The 10,860-nt window shown below is 48.2% G+C and overlaps 1 protein-coding gene across 1 annotated transcript; it reads right to left on the bottom strand.

Moving 5' to 3' along the window:
• Window positions 1-584: 584 nt before the first annotated feature.
• Window positions 585-7,466, bottom strand: lhx1a (LIM homeobox 1a). The gene is made up of 5 exons (XM_070906203.1): window positions 7,297-7,466; window positions 5,146-5,369; window positions 4,240-4,523; window positions 1,999-2,164; window positions 585-964 (listed from the first exon to the last, which is right to left on the bottom strand). Exons 1-5 carry the CDS (start codon window positions 7,464-7,466, stop codon window positions 585-587), a joined length of 1,224 nt encoding a protein of 407 aa, XP_070762304.1.
• Window positions 7,467-10,860: the final 3,394 nt, after the last annotated feature.

Below are 10,860 nucleotides of genomic sequence, written 5' to 3'. Positions count from 1 at the left end.
ATTGAAGTCTTTGACAGTAGCTAATGATGTTTTCGTGTTCGGGACGTACTATAGGAGATTTCCAATGGGTTGTTTTCTACCCCACTGGTGAGTGTTAGGGGGTTTGGTCGCTATGCCGGGCCACTGACAGGAGTCAGGAGAGGTGACAGGGTGCCCCAGGGGCCCAAAGAAAGGGGGGAGGGGGGGGGGGTGTGAATGGGGGGAAGTTCAGCAGTCAAGCCCAGTTTTTTTTTTTTTCTTGTAAGTCCAGTTTTGGATGGCGATAGGGTGGGGGGGGGGGGGGGGGGGGCAATTGAAACACCAAAACACAATACTGAAGACAATGTTTTTGAGCATAATTGTTTATGCCGGATACGCTTTCCCCACAAAAAAAACTGATCAACAAATCAAATGGGAAAATAAATAAATAAATATGAAAACACACCACCCCCCCCCCCAAAAAAAAAAAAGAATGATTCAATGGCATTACCCTAACCCTGTCGATATCCATGTCCCTGTTCTCCCCCAGCCCCCAAACACCACCAAACCTCGCCACCCTCCGTTTACTGAATCTCTCGCCAGTAGAGTCCGCTCTCTCAAAAAAGCTACCACACAGTGCCCTCGTTCATTTCCGAGGGTGGGTGGGACAGGTGGTTGTTGTATCCGCTGCCGTTCAGCGACAGTGAGGTAAAGGGCGGACTAGGGCCGAACACCTCGGAGGAGATGCTGTGCAGGGGCCCCGGGATGCCGGGCTCCGGGCTGGGAGAGTCCCCCGGGTGGTGGGACATGATGTCGGAGAAGCGCTGCACCTCACTGGAGGGGTGGTGGCCCGGCAGGGGGTGGTCCATACCTCCGAGGGGGGTGCCCGTGGGGCCTGAGGAGGGCACGAAGGGGAGATCGACCGGGGTCTGGGCCTGCGACGACGGAGGCCCCTGAGGGAAGAAGTCGTAGTTCCCTCCCGAGCCGTAGTACTCGCTTTGATAATCTGCAGATCCAAGAGAAGCAGAAGAAGGAAAAAAAAAGAAAAAAGAAGCGACGTTAACTCGGAGAACAATGAGTGTGCAGAAATAATTCCAGAGACATTGAGGAATTCATTGAATATACATAGCTTGATTTGTATTAGAGAGGGAGAGAGACACCCTCGCCGTACTACATTAGTCACAGAGCACGTTACACTTAAATCAAAACCGCAATTGGGTGGGGAGAACAACGTGGCCACAAAATTAATTAAAACGGGGGCCGTTTCATCAGCGATTCCACCTACTGAGACCGATTTCTTTTCAACTCGGCGGAATGTTATTAAGGCTTTTTGCTTCAGCAGAGAGGACGGAGGCCCGGGCACAAGCGGAAATTCTCTGAAAATGATCAGATGCTTTCGAAGCATTTCGAAAGGAGGAGCGCCGCCGTATCACAATCACTGAGATGCACACCTGGCTGCAGTGAAACAAGTGAACCCGCCGCCCGAAGGTTTTCCAAAAGCCTGTGGACGAGGTGACCGAAAAAACCCCCCCAAAAAACTGAATCATGAATCACATTTTTGAGTTTTTTTTCAAAAAGGGAGGGAGATCCAAACATGCCATGGTGTGAAGCCAGAGCAGTGTGTGTGTGTGTGTGTGTGTTTAAATAGATGTAACTTTGAATTTTGTGGACTAGATTAACTTGAGTTCAGAAAACAGAAAGTGCACAGGCCCAGCATGGCATGATATTTCCCTGAGGTGGCAGTGCCTTTCTGCAGGCAGGCTTTGCTTCTCACACAGCACCTTGGCTGACTGGATCCAGATAAGATCAAATGGAACAATGTGGTAGGAGCATTGTGTCATTGCAGCAGAAGGAGAGCAGAGAAGAAATGACACACCAGTCCTACCATTTTAACACGAATTAAAAAAAAAAAAAGGTGTTTCATAAGAGAAAAAAAAAAGAAAAAGCACATTTTGGGGACTTGGAAATGTGTGTGTTGCTGTTTTTTTTTTTGTTTTTTTTTTTGGTTCTGTGACAGAATTAGCTGAATTGTACACATACCTCCATAGTAGGAGAAGGGCCCGTTGGGGATCAGCTCCCCGGGCTCCAGCCGGTCTACCAGCGTCCTCATCCGCCTCGGGCTCCGGAAAAACGCGTGCCTCCGGGCGCCCAGCGCGCTCAGCTGCTTCATGCGCCTCTCTTTGGAACGTCGGTTCTGGAACCAGACCTGGACACACACACACACACACACACAGAGAGATAAGGGTCACCTCGTGTCACTCGGCGAACACGCAATAGGCTGCTGACGCCATTTTGATTGCAAGTCAATATGATGGAGAGAAGGGGGGGGGGGGGGGGCTGACGGCTGATTTGGTGCGGATTTTAGGCAGCAGAAATATATGAATAAATAGCCCATGTAAACAAACAAACAAACAAACAAACACAATAAAAAAAAAATTGTTTTTTTTTAAATATGCAAATAGAGCTCGCTGTGTAAATTACCCCCCCCCCCCCGCCCCCCCCCCCCCCACTCCACTCATACAAAAGAACGTGTAATTAAGTGTCGTATTTACCTTGGCACCTGCACCCGCACTGGCTTCTTCTTAGAGTAAATAAATCTGTGTGTGTGTGTGTGTGTGTTTTTTTTTTTTTCCTTTCTTTTTTTTTTTGCGGTGTGTGCGTGATGAGCCGGCGTTAAATCCGCGAGGCTCCGCGGCGGAGAAGACGGCGCCCAATTATCGTTATGGGAGCGGGAGTCACATCTAACCTCCCTAATGATCTTTTAACCCCCCCCCCCCCCATTTACTCCGACTGAAGGCTGCAGCAGCGGGGGCTTAAAACCTCCAATTAATACTTAATAGGAGGGTTGTTACCAATATATTACCGGGCTCTTGGAGGTTATCATTTCCTAATCTATAGGCTGGCTTCCTTTAATTACGCCCCCCCCTCCTCCTCCTCCTCATGCTCATACATATTAGATACCCCTATTCGCCACTTTCACTTTATTGCCATTAATCTGCTATGCTAAACCTTTTATTTTATTTTTTATTTTATTTTTTTTTTACCTCTGATCTGCCCCCACAGCCTTATCCACACCACGTCGCCTCCCTCCAAAAGAACAATCACATTCATGGAAAGCTGTCAGCAAAATAAAAATGCCAACAAAAAAAAAAACCGTTCCACTGATTTCTAAGTGTACTTGTGAAATAACGTTTTGTCTCACGCAGCTATAATTTAATGCTTTGGTGCGCCAGCTTTAACGCGTTTTTTTGGGAAAACACCAAAAAGAGGAAATAAAATAGTTCCTCATCATACACAAATTCGGAAATAATAATAATAATAATAATAATAGAATTCGGGGTAATAATAATGTGTCTGCCTGTGTTGCTCTTTGCTTAACTTAAAGCGGCCCCGCTGTAAACTCAGGGAGTTCTGGGGGGGGGGGGGGGGGGGACAACGTGAAGACCCTCGAAACAGATTTCTGTCTTTCCACTTGGCTGGGGATGCTCGCAGCGTGCCTAAACGCGCTCGCAAAACGCGGTGGCAGCGCTGTGCCAGCACTCCCAGAGCTCCCAGCGCTCCGAGCAGCCCGGCGCCAAGTTGGCGACTTTGCCCCGTCGTGAGCGCCAAGAATCCAAAAAAAAAAAAAATACCCATATAAATTACCCGTTTCCAAATCAACCCCCGTCCGTCGGCCAAATCGTTGGGCTTAATGAATTCAACGTGACCGCGCGGTTTGAAGGGTGAGGCCTCCTTTAAAGAGGGGTGAAGGATGTGAGAGGGTGAGGCGGTGGGTGGGTGGGTGGGGGAAGGTGGAGCCTCGCTGATGGGATGAGGCCTGCACGGTCATGGCAGTCTGGCAGCCCTGGCAGGGACTTTTTTTTTTTTTTTTTACTTCCATAAAATATAAACTGTTACATCACACCTTTTAATGGGTGCGTAACACCCTATAAAACAGAAACGGCGCGAGCCCACCTCCTCAACCTGTGGGTGTCGCCTGAATATTATTTCCATAATATTTCAGAAAGACAGAACCGGAAGACCCCCCCCTTTTCCCTTCCCCTTTCCCCGTTCTAATGATTTCCCCTCTTCAGCCGCATATGAATGACTGGGGACGGTGAAAAACTGTCATCGGGGGCCACGTGGACCCCGCTTTGAGAAACACCCCCATCTTATAATAAATATGAGCTGTTATATATATATATATCCCTTTATTAGGTGGCTAATGAATGAACTCGGGGTGAAATAAGACGCGTAATCCGGTCGCACCTGCAGGATTTCTAAATGGAGACGGTGCTTTACCTGGATGACCCTCATGTTGAGGCCGGTCTCCTGGGCCAGCTGCTCCCTGATGTGTCTGGTGGGTTTGGGGGTGGCGGCGAACGCCGCCTTCAGCGTCTCCAGCTGCTTGGCCTTGATGGTGGTCCGGGGCCCGCGCCGCTTCCCTCCGAGGTTCTGGTCGTCGTTCTCGTTGTTGACCGTCTCTTTGTCGGACAGGGCGGCTATCTCCGTGTCCTTTAGGACCACGTCGTCTTGCAGCTGGTCTTGAGAGTCCGGCGATAAGCTGGGGTCGCTGCATGCCGTCACTGCAGAAATGGACACATGGGAATTAGAATAACCGGGGCCGCCCTCCGGAGCGCGGGGGAGTGACCGCAGAGATCAACTGCGGCGGAAGAACGGGACGAAATCCATCCCGCCCGCCAACAACGACATTTATCACCGTGGACCGTGTCGGCGGTGATGTAGTGGTCAATTCAAGGTGGCTGAACTGTGACCCCCCCCCAAGTCTCTGATGCAAACTACCACCGGCATTAATAATACAAAATAATAAATAAAATAAATAAATTTTTTGCACCTATCCATCAATTTGATACAGTCCTGCTTTACGTGTTACACCATTAAGATTCATGTAAACACATAAAACGGGGAGGAGGAGGAGGAGGGGGGGGGGGGGGGTCCTACATGGAGATCAGAATCTAAACTGCTGTGAGAAAAAATGAAAACATGTTTTTTTAAAAAGTCTTGAACTGAAAATATATAATATATATATATATATATATTTTCTTTTTCTGTGTTTGGGGGGTTGAATTGTAGGCCTACTGTCTAAGTCCTGGTCATGGAAATGATGAAGCCAACTGCGCGGCTGAACACATCACATCCATCACAATTTATCACACACACTCGCAGGGCTCCCCCCCCCCCCCGTACCTGAGAGGAGGTTGGTGTCTTTCACACTGGCGTTGTTTAGGTAATCGTCTTTGCAAACGAATTTGTTTTCGTCTATGATGTAGAGCTCCTCGCCGGTGGAGAGCTGCTTATTGCACATCATGCAGGTGAAGCAGTTGAGGTGAAACACTTTGCTCCGGGCCCTCCGGACCAAGTCGTTTGGAGAGATGCCCTGCGAACACCCGCCGCACTTCGTGCCGAATCGCCTGCAGGTGGGGGGGGGGGGGGAGGGAAGTTGTTATCAAATATACATTCTGAAGGAGTCGTTTTTCAAGCGTTTAAAAAAAATAACAACATCAACCTCCAGACGAGGCGGAGATGTTGGGGATAATATATATAAACACACACACACACACACACACACACACACACACACACACACACATATATATGTATTCACATTTGGAAACGCTGTGGGCATTTTTTTTTTCTTTTTCTTTTTTTTTTCTTTTTGTGGAGGGAAAAAAAAAGAATTATAAAAAGAATTTATAACAAAGTCTAGACAATGAAGCCGCACTTCATCTTTGAAACCCTTGTTGGCCGTCTGAAAACGCAATCTGGGGTGGCAAACGATTCTCAAACGTAACATTTGACAATAATAATAATAATAATAATAATAATAATAATTTCAAAATAATGTCTGCGAAAAGGGCGTCTCTGTGGACACAAGGTCCTCACGACGTGGAGACAGCTTCGCACTTTGAAAAGCTGGAAGATCTTAGGACCTTTGTGGACTTGCTGCTATTTCCAAAATGAAGAATGAACCTTCATGCTTGGGTTAATAATATTAATAATAATAATAATAATAATATTAATAATAATAATAGGCCTACATTAAAATATAAAATTCTGTTTTTTACTGTGTCTAAAATCTACAGCACATTTTGAGGAGATGGCGCTGTATAAATACCTCAGAAAATGTGGCGACTAAATCTTACTCTTCAATTATTATTATTATTATTTTTTGTTTGTTTTGTTTATTGCATTTTTTTTTTTAAATATATATATATATATATATATTTTTTATTTATACGTTTCTGAGCTGCACGTCGTGAAGTCCAGTAAATACACGGGCCCCATTAAAGCCCCTAACACGGCAGGCTGCTCCTGGAGTAATAAAAGCGACGGGCCCGGCCGCTGACGTGCCCGTTAAACAACGTGTATTGAGCGCGGCGCGCTGCTTGTTGACCGCGCCGTCTGCGGACTAGATCTTTTCAACTAGTTTACTATTCAAATCCACTTATCACGTCCTCCTCAGTCGGACTGAGCAAACACACCGGGCAGCGGCTCCTCTGGCCGGGGTTTGATCCTGTGCGCCCCCCACCCTCCCCTCCCCTCCCCTCCACCCGCCCCGCACCTCCCCTCCTCCAGCTGCCAGCACGCAGTTAAAAAAAAAAAACAACAAAAAACCCTCAAAGTGTGATTTCCTCGATTTCCTAACAAAACGCCCCCCCCCCCCCCCACACACACACACACACCCCCTCGTCCCCGCTGAGAGCGGGCGCACACGCGCCTACAATGTTGCTGCCACTCTTTTGTTGTTGTTTTGCATAAGAATCCAAATTAACAAGCTTTTAATCACTCGCTCCTAATCAAGGCTCGTCGCCTCCGAGAGAGTCCTCCTTACAGGTCTGACCCCCTGTTTGTTTCCGAGGACGCGTCGAAGACGCGTCGAGTCGAGCCCGAGCTGTAAACCGTCGAGCCCTCCTCCTTAATCACTCTCACTCGTCCACTCTTTGATTAGAGATCTGTTTTCCTGCCACTGGCGCGCAATGCATTTTAAAGTTGTGAATGACAGAAGAGACGCGCACACATTTGACCTGTGCTAAATCTGCAGAAAGTATTATTTTCCCCCAGTCCAGTATAATGTTTGACCTAAAGTATAAATTTTTTTTTAAATGTTTCTTTTAAATAATGCACCATCTTTGCTCCTATTTCATTATTATTATTATTATTATTATTATTATTATTATTTCTTGCCTATATAATTTCCTAAATGCGTATGAGCCTGTTTACCTGCTGCTTCTACAGTCCAGCCCCTCTCATAAAATCATCATCGTCACAATAATAATAATAATAATAATAATACAGCAAACAAAAAAACAACTTTTCTGTCACCTTCCCCGAGCTTACCTAAAGAAATCGTTTTTGCAGTACAGTCTCCCCTCTCGAGAGAAACATTTCTCTGTCAGATTGCATTTGCACTCGCAGCACTGCACGCACTTGACGTGCCAGGCTCTGTCCAGCACGTTGAGCAGAAAGCGGTCCAGGATAGGCCTCTCGCAACCGGCGCAGTGGACCATGGCTTTGGCTGGGCTTACAAGCCCCAGGAACGGAAGCGCACGCACGGGCAAAAAATCAACAGCGCGGGCCGGGCATTGACCGGGTATCTAGTTTTCTCCCTCCCTCGATTCGCCTGGAGCTCCCCGGGTCAATGCGCGCCAGAGAAGCCAAGTCGATCAGGTGTCACCACGGATTTCTCCCTGCCAATGCGTAAAAGGCTCAGCGTCCAGACAACAAAAAAAACAACAACAACAACAACAACTGACAGGAAGGGATGGCGACAGCGTCCTCTCTCTCTCTCTCTCTGTGTGTTTGTGTCTCAGGTGGAAAAGCCAAAGGGAGGAAAAAAAAAAAGAAAAAAGAAGAAGAAGAAATAAATCAGTCCTTCGTTGGATCCGGGGCAATTCGACCAAAAAAAAAATGCAGCTTTCAGCACGGGACTCTGCAGGGCGAGGAGACCGGAGCCGGTTTGGTTGTCCCGGCAGCTCTCAGAGGTGACGCATCGGCCGAGAGGAGCGTCGTGTGCCGGTCGGCGCTGGAAGAGGCATCTAATGAAACGCTTTCGGGGCAGAGCTGTCACACAACAAGACACGCACGCCTACAAATAATGCAGTGCACTTTGGCATGGCAGCGTATCCACTGTTCGAAGCCCGGCGAGAAACCAAAAAAAAAATCACACACCCACAGGATTTAAAAAGAAAACAAAAAATTAGAAAGAAAGAAAGAAAGAAAAAAAAGTGTCCGATGATCCTGGATGTTTAGCTCGTGGTGGCTGGTGGCTGGTGGCTGGGGGGGCTGGGATGCTGGGATGCGCTGGCGGCTCCGGCAGTAGTCGGTGTATATGCTGGGATACCCTCGGTCTCCAGTACCGTGTGTGTGTGAGTGTGTGTGTGAATGTGTGTGTGTGTGTATGTATGTATGCTGGGATGCGCTGGGTCTCCAGTACACTGTCTTGCTCCTAAAGCTCCAGCCCAGCCTTATTCCCAGCCTCCTGACGTCAGGCCGCGGCCGGACCAATCAGCGCCGCGCCGTGCCCGGCAGCGCGTCAAAGCCGCCCCCATCACAACTCCGGCGAGGGGGCTGCCTGCCTGCTATTTATGCCACACACTCAAAGACGCCAATTGTCAAGAATTTCCCCGCAAACTGTCATATGTTAGCGAATGCGTTCGGAGGAGGCACAGCCGCGGCGGAGAGGGCGAGCAGCGCGGAGGGAGAGACGCCACTTCTCAGCCGCTGAGCCAGGCATAAAAAAAACAAAAAAAAAAAAACAAACAAAATTTTTTTTTTTTTTTTTTTTTGTCTCCTGGGCAATGAGGGGGGGCAATGAAGGAGGAATCTGAGCAGGTAGATACAGCGGCGTCTTCGGCGGGTGGCGAAGAAGGAGCTGGAGGCGCGTATTTGCATGGCGTGCTTCCCTGTTTATTCCTTGTCAAGTTACTTTGCGCCAGAACGCTGTGAGCTGCGAGTCGGGCATGTTTGTGTTTGTGTCGTTGTTTGCTTTAGAATAACTGGACAAAAACACATGAAAGCATGAAATCTGAGCCGCCTGCTTTGCTCTTGAACGCATCGTCCGTAGAGCTGAAAAACTGGCCCAACATCTCACTTCTGGAGAGTTTTTATTTTTTATTTTTATTTTTTTTTTTACCTAGTGACTTACTTTATCAATGTTTACTTGAGTTGTGTGTTGTCCGCAACCCCCCCCCCCCCCGCCCCCCTCCCCTTTTCTTTTTTCTTTCTTGGTGTGACGGAGAGAGGAAGCGTGGAAGTGAAAGACAGAAAGGCTCTAAAGTTGACAGCTCAGCCCGTCGGGAGCTCTCGGCCCAGACACCTCGGACGATTCATTAGGGGCTGGGGGGGTCCAATCCACTTCGAGTCCATCTAAGTAAATAACACTACGAGCTTAACAGCCAGCTGGATTATTAGCCATTTCCCATAAATGGGGGTGTTGGGGGGGGGGGGGGGGGGGTTACAGACCTGCAGTCGTTCACACTCCTAAGATGTTCTTGTTTTGCTCAATGAAAATAGATTGTCCAGTGGCGGGGTGGGGGGGGTGGGGGGGGGGGGGGGGCGACGACATATTCATTTGGTTCCACTATCTAACCAAGATTTGCATTTGGCAGGAAACTAGTTTGGAGTAATTCATCTTTGAAACAAACGCCTTGTTTGTTGTTGTTGTTGTTGTTGTTGTTGTTGTTGCTGTTGTTGTTGTGGCCTGTAAGGCGACAGTTCGACTGTGCGTGTGTGATTGCGGCGAGAGCGACGTTGCACCCGTTCATTCTCCACCAGCAGCCAGCCAGCATCCTCTTGCATATGGGCCGCTTCTCATGCAAAACGCAACCGCCCCGTCCCCGTCCAGCTGCCTCACGGGCGTCTGGGGAGCGCCCCTCCAACAGGAGAAGAAAAAGAGAGAGATAAGGCTTCAAAATTGTTGTTGTTGTTGTTGTTGTTGTTGTTGTTTTCGCCTTACCGCCTCTTACAGCCCGGCATTCTCCTCTCCTCTCCTCTCCTCTCCTCTCCTCTCCCTCAACTCCAGCCTTCTTATTGCCCCCCCCCCCCCCCTCACCCCTTTTTTTCCCCTTTCCCCTTCCCTACTTTTCGGTCTGACTCAACGCGTTCTGCCGAGCATCTGATTAGGTTTCCATCAGAGAGAGAGAGAGACAGGGGTCATTGAGCTCCATGACAACAGGGCGGTCCACAGCTCAGCACAGAGGGGGCAATCAGCAATGGGGAAAATGTTGCATTTTCTGGCTGGACTACAAAACTCACCCCCCCCCCCCCCCCACTCCTCCTTTTTTTTGTTTTTTTTTGTTGTTGTTCTGCACTTAAAAAGCTGCAGGAGCAAATTGGCAGTAACCTCAGAAACTCCGCAGTCTGTGCTGCTGGGGGTGGGGGGTGGGGGGGGGGGGGGGCTCACATTCTCCACCGCGACACAAACTTGTAAATGCAGCATGTAAACAACACAAGTTGTTGTTATTTTCCATGTGTAGAAGATGCCTTGATAGTCTGTCAGTGGGGATAATCTCCGCCTGATTTAGAATAAACCAGAAAGAGAGAGAAGAAGAAGAAGAAGAAGAAGAAGAAGAAGAAAAAAAAGCCAGCTCACAGAGGCAGATTAATCCACAAATAGAAGGAAATCAAAATATAGGCTATAGGCTTAAAAATATCTCGACTCCCCTCCAGGCGAAGACACTATTAAATGCAAAAAAAAAAAAAAAAAAAAAATGGTTTTAACCTCACCACTGTAATCCCTCACTAGCAATAGATTTTTTTTTTTTATTATTCTTGCTCATATTTTCATTCTGACGCCGGCAGAACTTGTAAATTGGAATTCGTGGTGCAGCGTCTGTTGCTCCAGTTGAGGAAAACAAAACTTCTTCTTTCTCTCCCCTCCCTCCCCCCCCCCCCCCCCTCCTC

The sequence above is a fragment of the Enoplosus armatus genome, chromosome 5 (assembly GCF_043641665.1).
Source record: "Enoplosus armatus isolate fEnoArm2 chromosome 5, fEnoArm2.hap1, whole genome shotgun sequence".
Taxonomy (NCBI): domain Eukaryota; kingdom Metazoa; phylum Chordata; class Actinopteri; order Centrarchiformes; family Enoplosidae; genus Enoplosus; species Enoplosus armatus.
The sequence above is the reverse complement of the archived record's forward strand: the minus strand, read 5'-3'. Positions and strand labels throughout refer to the sequence as shown.

What these genes read in the sequence shown, in the direction of transcription:
- lhx1a (XM_070906203.1), bottom strand. Translation starts at nt 7,466, where the DNA reads ATGGTCCACTGCGCCGGTTGCGAGAGGCCTATCCTGGACCGCTTTCTG. An exon ending in TGCAAAAACGATTTCTTTAG is followed by an intron (nt 5,370 to 7,296) that starts GTAAGCTCGGGG and finishes CCCCACCTGCAG; the next exon opens with GCGATTCGGCACGAAGTGCG. An exon ending in TCAACATGAGGGTCATCCAG is followed by an intron (nt 2,165 to 4,239) that starts GTAAAGCACCGT and finishes GTGTGTGTCCAG; the next exon opens with GTCTGGTTCCAGAACCGACG.